At 41.0% G+C, this 21,111-nt stretch overlaps 1 protein-coding gene across 1 annotated transcript in view; it reads right to left on the bottom strand.

Annotated features, from left to right (window-relative positions):
* Positions 1–639: 639 nt before the first annotated feature.
* TBX20 (T-box transcription factor 20) overlaps positions 640–21,111 on the bottom strand; it is a 39,328-nt gene continuing 18,856 nt past the window's right edge. Inside the window, exons 6-8 of the mRNA XM_063325508.1 lie at positions 20,630–20,706; positions 8,778–8,887; positions 640–4,156 (exon numbers count right to left, since the gene is read on the bottom strand). Coding sequence (XP_063181578.1) covers positions 3,816–4,156; positions 8,778–8,887; positions 20,630–20,706 — 528 coding nt within the window. The 3' untranslated portion in view covers positions 640–3,815. The remainder of the gene's footprint in view (positions 4,157–8,777; positions 8,888–20,629; positions 20,707–21,111) is intronic.

The raw sequence follows: 21,111 nt of genomic DNA, 5'->3' as shown, positions 1-21,111 counted from the left end.
TTGTAACACTTTGGAGGATAATCTTATCATTCTCTTTGAAAAGCATATTCAGGCATGTTCACTCCACCCTTCTAAAAAAAAAATAATAAAACAACAACATAAACCAGCACCAGTTTGCTCAGCCAAGAGAGCTCATAAAGGTGAAGAGCACTTCTCATGGGATATAAAATGTGAATTATATTGGAAAATAAACTCTAGATTGTATTTGGCATTCCTAGACCATCTACCAGCAACAGATGTTCTGTCCTGAAAGTGATATAATTTTGACAGCAGTACAGCAACTCCTTAAATAAATTACTCAGTTATTGTCAAAGTAGTACAGATTTTTTTTTTTTTAGGAAAAGCAATTTCACTCTTTAAGCGATTAGTTACGAATTTACATTCATTTTCTCCCAATTGTTAAATCAATGCTAAAGCTGATTTGTAGCCAGTTTTTAGTCTTTTCAGTAGAGTTCCTGTATTGTTCTGTCACTAAAGTCACTGTTCTTACACTTAGACTTCATTTTTGGGTAACAATGCTGAATGAAATCCCATCTCCATTACAGTCAAGAAATTTGGAGCTGGCTTCAGTGGGGCAGGAATTTTATCCCTGGAATCACTCCCATGCTGCCTCTTGCCCACAGGACAGCGAGAGGGAGGTGTCAAGACCTCTTCGGTGGGCGTCCTGTGGTCTCTGTGAACTTAATCCCTTTAAATCTCAACTGTACGCAACAGGTTTTGGAGTTAGGATTGTGAGGGCAAAGAAGAGGAGGTGAGGCTCTCACAAGCTGCCTTCGTTCCCTTGCTTGGGATCTGCCTGTGATTCTGCATTAGTGGGGAACCCCAGTGGGTTTGTGATGCAAAGGAATGAAACCATCAGAGAGGAGCGTATGCCAGAGACCAGCGTGGTGAGGAATGAGCACACTGAGAGAGATTCGATCTGACTGGAAAAATCAAGCTGTGGATTTTGACAGATAGTTCTGCATCACCTACAATATGGAACTCATCACAGAGGATTTGGATGAGGAATTCACCTTATCATGTTTTTATATAGGGACAGTCTACTGCTGTATTTTTTCAGATATGCATCAGGTTTTATTCCTAGTGAAAAGCACTTGTCTTTCACTTAATATTTTTGTAAATGATGTTGTCAAAATCTAGTTTCATTCTCCAGGAAGAGCCTGGAGAATTTTCTCTGAAATGGTACCAGGGGCATTTCTGCATGCCAAATATGGGTGTTTTCAGAACAGGGACCATGACAGGACTAAAGAGATCATACAGTTTAGTTCTCTAAATTTGCTTCACAAAGGAAGGACAGGTCAATGTACGAGCAGGCTTTATGTGACTTGTAAAGTGTACCTAAATCAGCCTACCTGTTCCAAACTTTTCTGGAGTCGTGTAAAAGCTGCCTACTTACTTGACCATTTCCTGATGGAAGTATCGGCGTCAAAGCTACTGGCTTGTATTCTGAACCTAACCATATCCCTTGCAACTCCAGATAAGTTAATGGAGCTGCAGAAGGAGACAGATAAAAGAAATAGAATTTCCCCACAGGCTTTAGTGCATGTCGTCATAGGGCCTTCAGTCAAGCAACTGAAGGAGAGGGTTTAAAATTTTCTTCCAAATCTCCCCAGAAATTCTCATTTCTGTATAATAATATATGTACTTGAAGAGTTATGTTGTTGTGGGGCCAGTATCATCTGATTTTCTGAAAAATAGGGGTGTTATATCAAAATGGGTCATAAGTAGACACAACCTTGCAACATGCACTTTTTGGGTGAATCTGATAGCCTGGACGAAAATCTAATATTTGCATGCATCAAACCAAATTCAGTGTCTGATTCTAAGCTATTTAAATACTGCAGAGCTTGGCTTATTATGTTCACTTATGGAACACCTTGCAGTAGCTCTGAACCCAGAAACTATAAATAAAAGTTCGTTTTCATTCACATACAGAGCACAGAAGTTGCAAATTGCCTCAGGTCATTTGTTTTTATCAGCAGGTCCAACAGTGAGTAAAGGGAAATTAGGATGATACTGCAGATAGCTGAGGTGATTGAAAAATGGCCAATTTGACAAGATTTTAAATTCATCTACTGGGAAAAACACAAAGATGGCCCTTATCTGTGGGATGCAAGTACTGGCCTACAGCAGCATCTGGGAAAAGCCTGGGAGGTTGTCATTGCTCTGTGTGATGGGGCATGTAAGATGAGGCAATGGGACAAAAAAGGCACATGACTTGCCTTGTCCTTCATAGAGGTGGGAGGTAGGTGACTCTGTCCTGCAGTCCACTTCTTACCATATGATACCAAAACACACACTAGGGGAGTATAGTGCTAAAAAAGTCTGTTTTCCATTCTGTGTTCCAGACGAGATTGGATTGCTAGTTCTTTTTCATCAGTAGACGTGTTATCATCTATAGCTTGGATGCAACTCTACACAGAAACTCTGGGTTGACTTCTTATTTACAGTGAAATCCCAGCTCCCACCATGCAGAAAACCAGCATCGCTCTGGTGCTATTTTCAGCAGCGCAGAGGATTCACGCCAGCTCTCTGCAGAGAGGTCAGTTTTTCTTATACCTCTACAGTTTCTCTGTTGCATCAGACATAACATACTAGAAAAGGTGGACAATACTTGGAATGAGAACCCTAATTACTAACTTAAAAAAGGCAGATATGAATTTAAAAAAAAATTACATGTGACATTCTGCACTGATATTTTCCCAAGGAAACTCCACTATTCTACTGGGACATGGAAAAAAAGACAATACAACCCCCCTCATTTTCCTGGCCAAAGAGCTTGTATAATAACAGCTGTGACCAAACCCAAGAAAATCAAAACAAGTAGAAGGATACTTCAGTCCCACTCATCCTATACCAGTCCATCAATTATAGTTTGATCTAGAGAATCTATAGTAGACTGATCTAGCCTGAAATTCAGTTAACTTGGGTACACATTTGCAGCTAGAAACAGGTCTTCACTGGCAAGTGCAGCAGCAAACAAGCATTGATTTAAAGGTTTGATATCTTGGGTTTTTAAGTTTAAGTAACAGATTTTTCCAAATCAACATTTTCCTTCATCATACCTTAATACAGAGTTAAACTGTTCCTCTTAGGATATAGGACAAACTTCTTTTTAGACTGAAGGACAGAATAGACCATTACTGCTACAGTCCTGTAACACAGTTCTTTTTTGGAACTGATAAGTGTTTTGTGAAAGAAACAAAGAAAGAAAGAAAGACTTGTTAATGATTTTCTCTTTGGGATTATAGTAGCAACTAAGAAATACTGCTTTTGGTGAATATAAGCCAGTCTTTTAAAAAGGACAGTGGCCTTCTCCACTTTGTCCCATTCCCAGCAAATGTGTGCTGAGATAGCCTAAAACATGCTCAAAGTTATAGCAATACATTTTTCTGTTTAGATGCTCATCAGTCACAAGAAGAGATGAAGATGAGTAAGAGTATTGCCTTTCTCAGAATTCTTCTAGCATATGAAAAAAGACCTATACACAATTAATTTGTACATTGCTGCACAAACATAATCTCTTTCCGCTAGGTATAATGCACCTTTGGAACAAGCTGCACGTGACCAAAAATCCTGGGAATTTTGGGATCCATTTCGGCTGTGTCACACGTAGATCTGTGAGCAGCTCCAAGCTGCATGCTCTCTTCTTGTGATCCCTCAGCAGAGGAATCTGTATCCGTAATGCATTTTCTTAGCTGGTTTGTTACGAGTTCAGCACTCCTGCCACAGGCCTTTCAGGAAGGTCCCTTGTATTTTTCATACCAAACTTGCACATTTAAAAATCTCGTGTTTCTCTCGTCTTACATCATCACTCATACAAATGGCGTCATCACTGCAGAGGAGTGACGCAGTCCCTGGATGGCTGCATATGGACCCTGCTGAAAATAATGGTGGTACCTGGGCATGTGGAAGGAAGGGAAAGTGGGGCCACTACCTTGCATGGAGCTGGCTATAGCAGAGGGGGTAAGAGGCATTCCCAGGCGGCTGTACGGAGGCAGAGATCCTTGGATGGGATGAGGAATGGGTGTAGCTATGGATGCAGTGCTGGTACCCAGGGCACTCAAAGACTGTGGATGCTGAAATCCAGGAAAACTGGTTGAGGAGGACACCCAGGAACTGAGGGACAGGTTATCAGATGTTGTAAAGGCTGACCCTGCAAGCAAAGAGAAAGAATGCCTGACATTTGCACTGCAACACACAAAGCTGGTAAATTAGCAAAAAGGGAGAAAGAGAGTCTTTCACAGAAAGACAAGTTGTCATTGGAAATACTTCCCAAATACTTCTCTCTCCTTATATCTTTCTTTATATTATTGTTTGCCAGTCGCTGGCAAATAATCACTTTATCACTACATCTTAGACAAATTTCCATTTTAAGAAGCTGGTTGCAGTGGCTTGAACAGTAGAATCAGCATTGCACATTGGACATTTTTGATATTCACACTGAAGAACCTTGTAATGCTGCCACTAAACACTGAAGCATCTGCTCTGATGTGGAATCTCACTGCATTACATCCCTGGTGTGAAGGCGTGTTTGTAGCTTTTTACCTCAAATCCTCAGTAGAACTGATTACTTTTTTCTACAATTTCAGTCTGGAAAAAACGCGGAAAAATGTAATTTGTACTACAAGTCTTCCCCCCCCGCCTTTTTTTTTTTAGCCCAGTAAAACTTGTCAACGCTGCATCTTTTCACTCAACCTGACTTTTTCCAAAATTCTAAAATATCAAAACATTTGTTATTTTTTCAACTGTGTACAGTGCTCTAAGAAGCAACGCTAATGCTAAATCATAGTAAGAGATGTGGGGTTTTAAGTGAAATGCACAAAAATATTAAAAACTTGCTCTCGGGGTAATTACCTACTTTTGATCAAATGGAAGTGGTTTCTTCTGGATTTTTTTTAATCTGAAAAGTTCCAAAAATTATTTTCACGAATCTTCCACCTCTTTAAAACACTTTTTCTCTGAATATTGTAGAATCATAAAAAAGGGGAAAATGGTTTATTGAAGTTAGAACAAATTATTTATTTTATTTTGACAGTAAAATTTGGGGGAAGCAATGAATAATTTGTTTGGGTAATTATACATAGTCATTTTCAAATAATCTGGTGATGATGTTTCCCTTCACCTCTGCAGTTCCTCTATGCATCTGGTCATCATCACATGTCTGATTTCTAGAAATGGGAAATACAATACAGTCCTATAAATAAACTCCTAATTTTTATTCCTATTCAAACAATAATTCACCTCATGCCCCTTCTGTATTTTCTGTCTTGTCCAACTTCATCCGTTGAGAAAATATTTCTTACTTTAAGAAATAAATTTACTGGCAAGAATAATTGACAAAAAATAATTTCAAACCAGTATTGCAAAACATTTTGAGACAACAAATTTTACAACAGGTATTAGTTTCATAAATCTGATTCTCGAAGATAGGTTCATCCAAATTGTGAAAAGAAAAAAATATGAAGACAACTATCTGTCAAATTAAACTTATTGGAATTATGTATACTAACCAATCGTAGACACATTCTCAGTACAAAACTGTAAGCAAATGACAATAGAAAGAAAAAATGCAAATAATTATTTTAGAAAAATCATGAATCTCTTTAGGGATATCTTCTCAAATCAGAAACAGAGCTACTCTTGGTTAATTCCTCCTCTGCTTAATGAAACAAGTAAAACGGCCCAGTAACAGGAAAGAGAAATTGTGTCAATTCAGCAGTAGAAACGGACCTGAACCAAATCCTGTCCTTACCACTGAACCAAATCTTAACTGCTGGGAAGCTGGGATCCGGAGCCAAACTGTAAGGATAACATCATACTGACAGACCAGAGCAAAACCCTTTACAAAATTTGAGCATTATTGCATTACAGGGAAAGCAGGAAGTGAATCTGGATTTCATAGAATCATAGAATGGTTTAGGTTGGAAGGCACCCTGAATATCATCTAGTTCCAACCCCCCTGCCGTGGGCAGGGACACCTCCCACTAGACCAGGTTGCTCAAAGCCCCATCCAGCCTGGTCTTGAACTACGGATCATCTTCCAGGGATGGAGCATCCGCAGCTCCTCTGGTCAGCCTGTTCCAGTGCCTCACCACCCTCACACTTTGAAGCCATTACACCTCGTCCTATCACATTTGCCTACAAGGTTTACATTTGGCTCCCTTCAGGTGGCTACCATGAATCCCATGTGTGAACGCTGGAGCTCAGGCAGGCACCCAAATGTTATGCATTAAAGAGTTTTAATTGGATTTATATATTTCATATTTGTTAATCCCTTTGGAAATAGACCTCTTGTGATAAATATACTACTGAAGGCTAGCCACTTCCATCTTTAGACTGCTGAAATTGGCTGAGTTGAGAATGCTCTGGGTGGGTGCTGAAGTAATTAGAAATAAATAGCAGTGATAGACTTTCTTTGTTCTACACAGAATAAAGTATGTGATTCCTTTTCATGAATGATCATGAAATGATCAGAGGGCTGGAGCACCTCTCCTGTGAGGACAGGCTGAGAGAGTTGGGATTGTTCAGCCTGGAGAAGAGAAGGCTCCGGGGAGACATTATTGCAGTTTTTCCATACTTAAAGGGGCCTTATAAGAAAGATGGGGATAAACTTTTTAGCAGGGCATGTTTCAATAGGACAAGGGGTAATGGCTTTAAACTAAAAGAGGAAAGATTTAGACTAGATATAAGGAAGACATTTTTTACAACGAGGGTGGTAAAACACTGGAACAGGTTGCCCTCAGAGGTGGTAGATGCCCCATCCCCGGAAATATTCCAGGTCAGGTTGGACAGGGCTCTGAGCAACCTGATCTAGTTGAAGATGTCCCTTCTCACTGCAGGGGAGATTGGACTAGATGACCTTTAAATGTCCCTTCCAACCCAAACCATTCTGTGACTCTCTGATTCTTATGAGGAAACCTCCATGAGCTCCCTTTCCTCCTCTAACAGCAATGGTCTCTAGTTGCAATTTATTACTCCAAAAAGTCTCACATACCACATTTGCCAGCACCAAGGAAATGTGCTCTAGTAATTCTGAGGCAGTCGGGGCCTCAGAGAGCTTATAACACACACTACCCAGCGACGTGTATGTATTTTGCTGTGAACTCTCTTATGTATCAAAGGCCATCCCTCAATTCTGCATGCAAGGTAGTTTTAAAATGCATCAGAAGAAATGGAAATGTCTGTGGAGTTTCAATAAGATCATTATTTCTCTCCGCATATCTTGGAGGACTTTTCCTTATTTAAGGACACCAGACCTAAACAGAGAGTGAAGGCAGTACCAATTACTCATCTGCAAGAGCAGTATATTTTACCCTCTGTGCATGTCTCTGGTTGCCCAGAACAACCACATCCTAACGCTAGCATATGGCTCCCAGATTAGAAAAAAGTTGGTTGCCACAACTCATCATCTTCCTCACTTACTCATTTGCCACATTGTGAGCAAACGCAGAACTGTACTCTGTATATATTATACATAAAATTAAGTGTAATAAACTATTCTTTCCTCCTGTGACACCTTCCTTGGTATTCTCTTCAGAAGAGAAAGGCTTTAATGGCCAGCTCTCATACCGAGGTTCACCTTGGTTCCAAAGGAGGACACCACACCAGGGAGAAATTTAATTCTTGGAGAGAAGATGCCTTGCTCTGGGCGCTTCTGGCAAAGGAAAATTTAAGTCTTCAGCAATAACTGGTGTAGGATCTAAACTGATGTGAAGCGAGGTAATCCCCCGGAAGTATGTGAAATGATGGCATCGTACCAGCTGAGGAGTTGCTCCAGAAACTCCGCAATCTAAGGAACTGCTCTTAGAATAGACATGTGTGAACAAGCCCACCTAATCACGTTTTGTTGAAGAGCAACACATGGTTAAAAATAAGTGTGTTTTCCCTGCACAAGTCCAAAGAGCTTATGACCAGAAATAATGCTCTTATCTTAGCAACACTGTATGAAGTTAGAGGACAAGACAAGGGCACTGCCAGTCGGAAGGCAGATAGAACTGCTTTACCTCAAGTGGCTGTTGCCTATCAGGCAGGTCACGAAGTCAACATGCAAAGTATAACGCAACACAAGTTTATGCTAGTGAGCCATCCCACAGGATGGGTTTGAGATCTATCTCCAGTGGCAAAGTACGACAGATGCAATTGGTCCAGTGAGTATCACCACAAAGAACAATTCTGTCTTGCTACTGCTTTTGTGACTGCTAAAGTAGACAAACCAAGTTGATAAAGCATTTGAGGTGAATTGCCTCAGCAGGAAAAGCACCTTTTAGAGAGCAAGAGACAACAATTAAACATCAGTTTTCCAGGGAGCTATGGACTTTTCTTCCTGTAGAGGCAAAGCAGGTTAACCTGGTTGCAGATGGTCAGAACTGTTCAAGTGTTCTGTTCACAGAAGGCTTGGAGGGGCAGCAAATGGCACATCTATACCACAAACGGTGCTGAGTCTGAGCTAGTAGGTCTGCCAAGCGATGGGAAGTGTTAGCTTGTTCTCAGCAGCATGGTAAAGAAGTTGCCTGTTTTGCAGAGGAAGCAGAGGTAGTTCTCTTCTGCTGGCAAAGGCTGCACCTCTAGAGCTGCCTCCTGAGCTAGCTACCCACATCAGTGCCACGGGCATATCAGATGTCCAGAAGAGACATAAGGTAACAAGAACTATTCTTCATTATAGGACTTCATGGCGGAGAGACACACCAGAGAAATGCTTTGGTCTGACTGTGGTCCTCCTAATTATCGCACATAACCAGGTCACTAAAGTTTACTTCATGAGCACATTTTCCTACCTCTGCTTTGTGTTGCCTGGCTGTCATCTCCAAGATCATCTTCTCCTCCATAGGTTCGAATGGGGGATCGGGCATAGGAATGCTTTTGGATAAGGCTCTCCACGCTTTCTCTGTGAAAGGAAACAACCTACTGTATTAATACATCCTAAACAGCCTCCTAATTCATTAGGCTAAATACCATGAACATGCTGCCTTTTCCCCTCTCCAGATCACAGCTTTCTCACACAGGCACTCTGAAATTACTTAACAAAAGGGTTACCTCATAGTGTGTCACTGAAACGCTGAACTTGGCTTGTGGTATTTTAACATTGCTGATCACCTCTTACCTGCATGGTACTGCTTCTTCAGCAAAGTAGAGTGAACTTCCCACTGCATTTTCTGGATGTGGTTCCAGACAGGGAAAGCAAGACCAGCACTCTTCACAAATTTGAAAATGCAAGCTCTAGGGTTATTTGTGCTGAGTGATCAGTCTGGGTTCAGAGAGACACCTGTGGTCCAGCCCCTTTCAAGCAAGATTTCACATCACACATGACCACCTCATCTGGTGCTTTCCCATTTTTCTGAAGTCAGGGGCAAGAGATAGATGTGTCCAGAGACAGCTCAGCTCTAACCCTGCTCTCTCAGCATCAGGGCCAAGGCCAGTTTGTAGCAGGAAGTCTACAGATACTACCGATCTCGTGCCACGTCTATTCTGGGAGGTTAGACGTGTCTGCCAGGCCCCCGCCTCACTGGTGGCACAAAGCACTGAAGTCACCCAAACAATTTTTAAATAGAAGGAAGGCATATCTGCATGATAAGCCATAGCAGTTTGTAAGGAAGATCCAACCTTACACATTGCTAGCGCATTTCCATGTAAGTAGGTGGCATTATACCAAAGATGAATACTTTCTAGGCACATTTCCAAAATGGCTTTGACCTTCTGTTCCTGTTTAAGAAATCTAGGTATCCGTAGCTGTTTAAATCTGCTGCTCACTGAAGGTTTTGTCTGAATTTACCATTTGACGATTCATATTTGCTAATGCCCTTAGCTCGGAGAGTGTGGCTGTTGCAGAAATTCCAAGGAAAAACATTTTCCAAGTAACATGATAAATCACAATGGCACATGTTTTCCTTTCCTACAGAAAGCCCATTATGGTCATTTTGTCCTTGGTCTATCACTGGCATCATTACTTATGCTAGTCTCCTCAGAAAAAAATAAATAAAAAGGGGATCTTATCAAAGTGATTTACTTGTGTCAGGATTGGAAGTGGACTGAAAGCAATGGCAGTTCCTACATAGAGGATGATATAATTGAATTACTGCCTTTTAAGTGATTGAAAACAGTAGGCATATCGGGGCTATCTCAAAGAAGATTTTACAAAGAAAAAGACAGATGGCATTGTTTACATTATGTGCTGAATGCCTCTTGAAACTTTTTTTTTTCTGAAGCAGAACGTGAAATGCAAAGAATTTTACTTAACAAAAAAGACTATCTCAGATGAGTACAGAATAACAGAATAATTAATTAGACCAGTTTTGTCTGAGTGACTTAGATACCAGTCTATAAACATATTCATAACCAAAGAACTACTCATCTTTAGATGTCTTAAAATAAATGTGATTCAGGTGATCGTCTGTATTGTCTCTATTGACTTTATTTCTAATAAAGGTCTGCTTGTAATGACAGACATTACAGCATGTAACAATATCCTGAAGCAACAGAAACAATGCAGGCTCTAGTTTTAGTGCAGTGGGCCAAATTCATCTCTAAAACATTGGATCCAATGGCAGTTTAGGGATAAATTCACCCCAATAAATTTACATTCGAATTACCTACAGGGATTTAAAGCTAAATCAAATGCCCACAATTATTGCAGAGTAAATTCTTTCCAGATGGGCTTGTATGCTAGACAGAGAACTCTATTATTCTATATGGTTGTCTTCTTTTAAAGGAAAAAGAGGGATGACTTCTTAGTGAACCCTGAATCTGCAAAGTTTGAAACCAGGGAACTATGTGGTAGGTTTATTTATTTATTTGTAATGTTGCAGGTAGTGTGCTAAAGGTTTTAGAAGATTAATCTCATTCATTGGCACAAGAAGTGAAGTTTTTTACGGCAGGGGGAACAATCTAACGAGGAAACCTGGATCATGGAAAGCAACTAATTTCACAAAAGCAGTTCCTTTTGTGCAGCTGGGATTTAATATTCAAAACTGTACATGCTTATCTTGCCGAATCATGTTAGTGGTTTACGCTATAATCACAACATGCCTACTAATTTTTCTCTTTAGAGGTTGAGGCTGTGGTTCATGAGCGTAAAGCGTTGAGATTCACACCAGAATTTAGGCACCTGGTCCCCACAGCCTTCAGGCGGACACTCTTCTTTCCACATGCAACACATGCTGCGTATAAACCTCCAAACAGACCTATGAAATGCAAAAGGCTGAGCGGGAAACTAAGCATGCAAAGGGAAACAAAGAAAAGCAAGAAGTGGTGTATTTTCTCCACTCATGAAGCCCATCTCTGACTTATCCCACGAAGCACTGTTTCTTCCACCTAGCAAAACAAGAGCTGAGGTCTGCACTCGGGTCTCCCCCATCTGGGACAAGTGACCTAACTACAAATTAAGGGATAACCTTTCCTTCCCATTGTGTTTCAAAGGGAAGAGGTGGTGGCCTCTGCACAATGCTCAAATATTTCATACTCAGAGAACACTACCCAGAGATCAAGTCTTTATGGAGAAGAAAGAGCTTGCAAATCATTTATCTATGGAAACATGTGGAGTTTCCCACACAAGTTGGAAAGAGGAGCTGAGCCTCCTCCACACTTTAAAGACAGAGGTGCTCTGGGACTTGCTCCAAAGTTGATGTGTAGGAGGAAGCAAAATTTTAACAACAAGATTTAAGTGCCTGTGAAATCTAGTTCAAAATGCAGGAACAAAGCTGGCAATCTGGAACATAGGATCCTGCTTATACCCTTCTGTCAACCCGGGCCAAAAGGACTTAAATCTCAAAATCTTCCTGAAAATTCTGTTAACGGAAGTGTAAACTGTTTAGGATATCCAGAATGTGGTACTCTGTAGAGTGGACCAATAAATTAATTTTTTTAAAGTCCCAAAATATTATAGTAATAATACTACTGCTAAGAGGCAAAGACATTAATTTAAACCTCTGGCTTTATAGTTCTGTATGTAACATTGTCAGATATCTCAATGCGGTTCAAAGGATTTATGGAAATAATTTTATAAATTACTAAATGATAAATCAATATTTGCCATTTTATGATTCTGCTTAATAAAAACAAAACCAAACCAACAAGTGAAGAGTATGGTGGAGTTTTTTTAAAGCTTTCCTTTAGCTTTTTTCTGAGCTGATCCACACTAAACTGGCTGGAGAATAAAGTGACTTCCAGTTACTCAGTGCTCAACTTCTGTACTCCTGTTACTCAGTTTTTGATCAGACACTTGTTATCTAATACTTGGACCTGACAACTTTTAACTTTTAGTGTATCTGAGAACTCCACAGTTTCTTCTATAAGCAATAAATTAGCAATAAACTTTGTTTTGAGAGATCACAAGCTGCCAGATGGATAAAGGAAAGATGTCTTCTTTCTGTCAAATTCTTTTGTGTGGTCTACCAAGAATTTTCAGTCTTCCAGGCTGCTCTTCAACTCACAGATATCTTGTAAATACCCAGAGGAGGGAGAAAACACACACACAGGCATAATATATTACTGTGATTAGGCTGTGCTGTGTGTACAACTGGATAATAGTAGCAGATGACAGGCTGGAGAAGAACGAGTCAGGGGCTGAAGCTGTTTGAGAAAAAGAAGAAGGAACCCTGTGCCAAGTGGAGAGGAAAAAAACCTAAGTTCGTATTGGCTAGCACACCCACGGAGAAGATGCTGAGGCAGGACAAATGTGAGGCGAGGTAGTAAGGAAAAGGAGCTCAGGCTGTTCCCAACAATCTGCGTTCTCACAGAAACACACCTTAAGCCCAGCCCTGTCAACAAACCCCTGCTTATTATGAACGGAACACTTCTCTCCTTTGTGCAAGAACTAAAAGAAGGAATTTTGAACCAGGAATCAAAGGGTTGGGAGAATTTATCAGTTAGCAAGGTTTTAGGGTGCACGGGGAGCATCTTGCCATTCTGCAGGTTTTAACCTCTTGACTGAACATTTATTTCACTCTTGTCCCTGCTGGCAACTGATTCCAAAACTAGACTTCCGAGCTCAGGATGCTTTATGTCTTGCAGCTACAAGCTGAGCCTTTGTCCTTGTTTAGTTGACAGTGCCCTGTATGTACAGGGTAGTCTCAGAGGATCAAAAGTAGATAGGAAAATCCTGATGTAGCTGACAGATGATTCACTAACACTTTACAGACTAAACCCGAGATCATGGCATGGATATTAACTGGGAGATGGTAGAAAACAGAGCTGACTTGGGAAGCGGCTGAGGAACGAGGCCCTGCGTGTGGGTGCTCACTTCCTTTTACTGTCAACCCAGATTACAGAAATTCTCTCAGGAGATGGTAAAGTCCCAGATTACCCTGAGCAGAATCTTTAATCAAGATGAAAGAATAGTGCTTCTTTGTAGGTGGAAGCAGGCATCTCTTTGATGATGCTTCGTGTCGTTTTTTCCGCTCCTTTGGCTGTTACTGTGCTTCAGCTGTGCATTCACAGCAGCCTGGTGATCGGCGCGACCCTGATTCTGGAGTGCATGACCATGACCCCTGCTGATATGGAAGAGGGCTCACCTGGCCACAGTGCACTGTCAGCACTGGTGCTGCCTGGAGCTATGGGTTTTCCTGAATTTGGCAGAGAGCATAGCCAGGGGATGGAGAGAGGAAGCCTGCCTTCTCCCTTTGGGATGAGGAGGCTTGAGGCAATATATGTAGTTTTGGCAGAAGGCGTTAGAAAAGCTGATCTAGAACTAGCTTGCTGGAGCCAGGCCTTGGTTAGTATCCATCTTAGACCTATACCATGGCTCCAAAGAGGATGGCGTTGATGTAATAGGCAGCCACCCGTTCCACTGGGAGCCAGGTTCAACCTCCTTTGAAGACAATGTGCAAAAGCCAGACTGCGGTGAGAAAGAGCAGGTGGCAGAGGCAGGCACTCTGAACTCATATCCTCAGCAGAAGTTACTGTCTCAGGAATGGCTACAAGAGGTACAAATTTCTGAGCAGAGTTGAGCAACCTGTTAGTGTTTTCTCTTGTTGCCCTTACTAGCCAAGTGTTAGGTAAGCTAAAAGGTAAGGGTGTCCTCAGAATCTGCTCCCTGATCCTGGTGTCATGAAGTTTTTTTATTTATTTTGTTTTGTTTTTTTTTTTTTGTCTTTTTCTTTGCAAGAAAAAGGGCAATGTTAATTAAAAAAAAATGAACAGAAAGAAAATAAAAAAATAAAACTGACAACCATGTTTTGCTTGGCCATTCAGTTCAACACAAAGAAAAATACAGAACAGGATATAAAGTGTATGAATTATCAGTTTGCAGCCTGAATGACTTCTTTAGTTCTGCATTTCAAAGGTTTCCTTTTTTTGTAGCTGCCAGTTAGTATGTTTGGAAGAAAGCCCAGATAACAGAAGACATCAGAAGTGAGGTGAGGTGAAGACAGATGGAATAAATGGGCTGAGAAGGCACAAAAATAAACTTGTCGGAAGTCGCACTGTAGTAGAACTTTTTTTTTTTTTAAGGGAAAAGATGACTAATTTGTCCAAGACGCAAGTGCTAAAAACAAGTCTGTAAAAAAAAAACCAAAAACAAACAAAACAACAAAAAACCAAACCCAAACCAAAAAAACCCAATGCAGCAGGAGGAACAAATACATATCCATAATGGCAGCTCTAAGCGAACAACAAACTCTGTCAGAACCACTATTGAGATATCACTCAGCCTTCATGTTCTTCTGGCTTTAAGTTGCTATATTACGCAGGCACAAACATAGCGACACATTAGTTTTCTGCATATACTTGCTCTTATACTTGTAGATGAGTATTACGGACCGACCCTAGGAACCTAATTCAGTTCTGAAATGGTACAGACCAAATCCTTGACCAGAACAAAGTAGCTCCGTTCCACTGCTTGGGTTAGAGCTGAACCACTTCCAACTGGGGAAGAACCAGGGCCCATCAAACTACATTGGCTCACGTAAGCTGGAGTTTAATTTGGCCCAAAAGCTAATACAGAGCCACCAAACACTTTCACAAACTCAAAGTCAAAACTATTGGAGAAGTGTTGGATGAATGCAATACTCCAAGAATACATACAATTTAAAGGAAGAAGTGAAAGGAGAATTAAATTATGAAAAATCTAGGGTTTGATGATTGCAGGGGCAATAACAAGTTTATCTCCAAAGTGGTGTTTACTGGTACCCTCGCAATAAACATCTGGCTACTGATGGCAATTCTGGAAGAGCTATAATAGGCATGGAAGTGAAGTAGCCTGGCTGAAGCCATAACATGGGAAAAGTAATGATACTTATGGAGAAAGAGCATGAAATTATTAAATATACCCACCCCACTTCTCTCAACTGCAAATAAAAATGAGAAAAACAGCTTTTTACAGCAAATGAAAAAAAAAAAAGGCAAAAATTAATATTTCTCGTCTCTGATTTGGAAAAAAGCACACACTTGCAAATGTATGTCAAAGCTCTTTCTCTGTATCTTTTTTCCCCCCAAATACAGTGACACAATTAACTCTAACATAGCGGGTCCCACAGAGCTCCACTTCACCCAGTGACTGCAACCATTTATTTCTGACTGCCAGGCAGAGGATGGGAGGTGAGGACGGAACAGTGCTGTAAAGCTGGGACTGGGGAAAGTCCCTGGAAAACTTCCTCTGGATTGGAAACCGGGAGTCTGATCTGACATCATCTCCTCCCCTTATGGACGCAGTACACCTGCATGAGGTGACTGGAAAACACTAACAAAATGAAGCATTTTTATACTGTTGTGCACAAGTAAAAAGATAGATAACAGAACACCTGAGTGGAAAATGAGCTAGGGCATGAGTGCTTAAAAGCCTGGGAACTGAAGATATTTTAGCTGTCATGGAGGGTTTTCTGCTGGAGAAAAGGAACATTTGCCTGGCTAACAGTAAGCAGAGTTGGAGGAATCAGATTTCAAGGGAATGCTTCAGGTGTCTAAATGTAGGCAGGTAGTGCTTTCTAGATGTCCTCAGACATCGAAGCCATCTGTAACAGAAGGGATGATACAGGAAATATAGACAATCCATCTACCCCTCTGAAGCAGCAGCTGGAGGCTGGAGCAACCTGAGCACATCTGGAATTGCACCAGATACCAAGTGTTTAGGCACTGGAGTCCCTGGTATTTCTCCCTAAACTCAGGACTTCACTTCTTCTCCCAACCTAAACATCGGATATGATCTCCCCTGGCTGGTCGCCAACATTCACAGATTGAGAACTAACCACAGATAAAAGATCAGCTGACGAGTTTGACTTGTTGGAGGAGAACTATGACAAAGTTCTGCTTAACCATGGACATGGGAGTAGGTCATAGAGACAATATGTTTCTGGGTGTTGATGGGGTGCTTTCAAGAGTCAGTGAAGTTCTGCTAGACCAGCAGTAAGAAGTGGCAATGGGGAGGAAGGCAGCTCTGTGGGGTGAGCAGGGAAGGGGTGGAAGAGAGGACTGCTGTGGATAGCACATCATTAAGCACATGGCTTTGACTACTACTTCAGCAGGGCAGTGCTCATATCCAGGTATTGGTATCCATTTCGCTTACAGCCTTGTAAGCTCATACAATGTATTTCCACATCTCAGACATGAAGTTCCTCAGGGGAAAATTCAGAATCTGATTACCATGCAAATCCAGCTGGGATGCAGCTCTCCTACTTACTTCCCCCATCCCCCAGTCCTTCCTTTCTCTGCCTAAGAATTCCTTGCGTGTGCAGCCATACTTTTCCATTACCCAAGATATTGCTTCTTGAAGTATGTATCTACCTCCCAGAAGCATTACTGGACTTGTGCAGATGGGTACGCTCCCTCCGCTCTCTCTAATCATTACAAGTCCACACCCTCAACTTGCCTATCACATGCTGGATCGAATAGACGAGCAACGTTCAGATCATGATTATGATCTGTCAGTTCTTGTTTGGTCATTATTTTATGATTCAGTAGTTCTGTTGACTCACATTCTTGAAACGATCACATTTTTCAATGGATTGTTTGCATGGTATTTAATTGCAATGGTTTTATTTATTTACCTACGTATTTTTAAAAGGCTAATTCCTCACAACAACTCAAAAGATAAATTCAGGCTCAAGGTAAAAAAAAAAATAAGGTGTTGGGTTCTGATTTTGCATCCTTCGTGTCTTTGTCAGTTTTTTCTTAAGCAGAAGCATAAAGATATTCCCTTAAAGCCTATCTCCAGAGTGAATTGTTCGTAAAACCTGCATTAGTCCTTCTCACAAAGGTTACCCTTAAAAAGGATCGTGCTCATCGACATGACTGGCATCCCATAGTCAACACTATGGGCTCATCGACATGACTGGCATCCCATAGTCAACACCACAGTACATTAAGCTCCACATTCTGACAATTGCTGCTAAGTGTTCGGTTTTTCAATCACAACCACTGTGGGGGCCTTTTTATAATAGAGGAAATGTAAATACCACATAAAAAGATCAAAAGGTGAATCGGCAACTTATCTAAATCACAGTAGCCCCAGATAAAGTCTGCCCCATTACCGTAAATAGATTACCACAAGTACTGTATGGAGAGAACGGGTTGTGGAAGGAATCTCACGTCCTACTGAAAATTTGGTATATACCAAACTCGCCAAAGATTTTTTCAGCGGGTAGAAGCCTTGCATATATAAGGAAACCGTTGTAAGGTATTTAGGCAGGAACAAAAGAATATACAGGCACTTCAACAGCCTTGCTGTTGCCTACCTCCTCTAACATTTTGCAAATTTCACTATCTTTACATACATTATTTTAACTCCAACTCATATAATTCAAACAGATTTAATCCTAAAGGCATTTGCAGCTTGAATTTCCTACACGGGGATCGTAAATCTAGAATGGGAAGCCTGAAATCGTTAAAGTCACATATTTATAAAATCATATTCAATTAGGTTAAAAAAGTGCAATTTCTGTCATCATGTCATAAAAAGATGTGTTTTTCTCTCAGATCTACTATAAAGGAAAGCTCCCTATATTGTTACAGATAGAGGCTGTTTTCAATCAGTTACAAGGAGCAATCCAATTACTGGATGGTTTAGTGCAGTAACTGACTCCAGACTAATTTAATTTCTTTAGGTCTCTAAAGATCAATTGATCTGATTTGTTTCCCTCCCCAAAGGCTGTTTAGGAAAAAGCAGGCTTAAATACCTGGAAATGAAATACAAAGCTCTGTACACTTTCACACTACTTAGGTCATTCGGAAAAGCTGGAACTCGCGATAAATGAGTGCTCTCTTGGCCCTAACATCACAGGATGCTTTACAGGAGACCATTAGGATCACGGCACAGCACCGCGGGTTATGCATGCACGTGCTCCACGCAGGCCTGCTTAGGAAGCAGTGCATGGACCGTATTTTCACAGCTTCTAGATAACTATTCAATTTTCACAAGCTGTGCAAATGTGCATTTGGCCTGCATGGTCTTTTTCCTGGCAAATAAATATTTTTCTCGGGCAGCGATCTTATAGATATGACTAAGTTTCCAACTAGACCAAGCAAGAGTCATCCTGTACTATTTGATGTATCACCTACATCTTGTAATCCATGTTGCAATGGACATCGAGCAAGAAATTCTTCCTGTTGTCATATCTCACTTTGCTGTTTCTTTTGCTTTGTAGCAGATTTCTGTACAGCAGAATGCTACATTCTGTAGCAGAATGCTACACAGCAATTTTGCTGGCACTAAGATGACATCTATAGAACCAGTGGGCACTTAGAGAATGACATTCTCGTCTGCCTGAATATGTTAATGCTGGAACTGAATAAAACCCTTGGTATTTCTGGACCGTATCAGACAACTTAGTAAAAGTGAACACACAAGAGGGCTGGTAAAAGACTGTTTGAGAATTTCCTATCTCATTACCTGGTATGTTGTGCAGCAGGTTTTATTTTTTTAAATATTGTTTTTCCCTGAGCGGGGCTAAGCTTTCCCATTTAAGTCCAAGTAAGCCCTTACCCAAACTTGGACTCTCAAATCCAGAGTTTTAATGTCATTTTTTTTACTTGTCACCTTCTGTTTCTTGTATTTATTGTAGGTTTCACATTTGGCTACCTTATCTTTCATGGCAGCGTTCGTGCCTGGGCTAAGCTGCCTGTCTCAGTCTCTATTCTTGCACTTATCAATAAACAAAAGGGCACTGCAGTTTATGCTCAGCATTTCTGACTCCCTGCCATGTGCTGTTATAATAAGATGTCCTCTGGAAAAATTCCCTTCATATCCAGCCCCACGATAGTTGGTTCATCTGCACAGAGGTAACTAAGTTTTTCTCCCAGCTTATCTATTCGGACTCTCTCAGCCCTTACAAAGCTGTGTCATTAGATATCGCCTGTCTGTAAAACAAGGAAACCAAAATGTGAAAAATCAAAGTCTTTTCTCTTTCTATAGGTCGTTTATTGACTATTTATTGCATACAAATCTGAGCTTTACATGTTGCTTACCTTAATACTTTGTCAATACAGCAGGCTGCGCTATTTTAATTATATCTCCTTTGGGTTTTTTTCCCCCCATTTTCAACTAAGACTTTCACTTAGGAAGCAACTTTTAACAACTTTGCAAGTGTGCACTGCAGTCTACAAGCTTGCTCCCCAAATTAGTGTTTTTTCACTGGCGATCAATGGATCGCCAATGATCCAGTCACTAGTAAGGTATAAAATATACGGCTATTTCCCAGCCACGGACCTGCTTAGATTGTTGTACTTTTGAAATGCTGTAAAGACTTTCTCTAGCTGTATGAATATGACTTCATTGAGCAGTTTGTCCCCTATATGCACCCGTGAAAGCTGATGCACAGATACATCTGGATAACCCTACATAGGAGCCTAGAGGGTTTTGGCCTCTCCAAACTTTCTTTCATGATTGTGTGCTCATAGGAAAATTTGGATGTGCTATATCCATCTCCATCGAGTTCTCTTCCAGGCTAAAGGATGCAGGCAGCTTAATTCGCTTCGTTTGCCAAACTATTTGACACGATATCATAAAAATGTGACGTGCTGGAGAGCTACCAAGAGATTGAAGTTTATTTCCTACTCAACTGTGGGTTAATGCTTCTGTCCCTATGGCAGCAGTTACTTATAATGAGCTGTACACACACAAAACTCAACAGTTTCCAGATAAAGCTTTCCCCTGGTGCAGCCTGCAGTACAATTTTGGTGAAACAAAAATGGCATCTTTGTCGTCAGAGTGGGAGTTATGGGATTTGTCCTGATGGCAATAATTGCTGACTTCAGTGTCTGGGACTGCTGAAGTGTATTTTGGGAAGCTCCCCTCTCTCTTTTCCACTGTGTGGAGCAGTGGGGAGCTATAAAGCTGTTTTTCACAGGACCACTGCCCTTGCTTCCCAGTGACCCAATTCACAGCCCTCAACAGGATTAAATGGCATGATAAGAAAAAAGCTTTTCATTCTGAAGTTGTAAAACTGACCCTCTCCCCCCTTCAAGAAGCCCCCTCAAGACGATGAATATATTGGCTCCAACTGGAACAGATGTCAAAATTCAAAACAGCTCTTTCTTCATAAAGTTTATAAGTATTTTTAAAGGAGGTGGAGGAGGCTTACTATATGCAAGAAGATAACATTAAAATGCATGGCTTCTCAGGAGTTGAAAGGATGCTTTTCCTACAAACTCTCTCTTCTCTTTATCTTATCTACATGGAAAGTAAACAGAAAGTCCCCATTACCTCTCGATATCAGTGAGTCTGGAAGAGTCCCGGAATCCTTTAGCAAAAGGGTTGCTGTCAATTTTCAACTTGGTTATCTGGAAACACAGAAAAGAGCAACGCAACATGAATATAGTGTTAAGGTATTGCAGCGTACAAAGTGTTAACCAATCCATCCTCCTGACTTGACTGCTAATTTTATCCATGCTCCTGTGAGTGTGTGTGTGCACGCTACTTTTGATATGCCGCAAAGCTGGGGAGGCAAACCAGGGTGTATTATACATATGGCAATGGAAAGACTGAAGGCACGGTGGGCTCAGCCTTCATGTTACCCAGAGCAGGAGGAACCCACCCACATACAACATTACTGCTTCAAATTACTTTAACAGCATGACTTAGGTTGTCTTTTCCACCAGCACTGCCCAGCACCCTGCTAACATCTGAGCCTCGGTGGTGGAGCTGCACGTCACCTAGTATGAGCCCAAACTAGGAGCCACTGCCCG

The sequence above is a fragment of the Chroicocephalus ridibundus genome, chromosome 2 (assembly GCF_963924245.1).
Source record: "Chroicocephalus ridibundus chromosome 2, bChrRid1.1, whole genome shotgun sequence".
NCBI lineage: Eukaryota > Metazoa > Chordata > Aves > Charadriiformes > Laridae > Chroicocephalus > Chroicocephalus ridibundus.
Note: the sequence above shows the minus strand (reverse complement) of the source record. Positions and strands in the feature narration are given on the sequence as shown.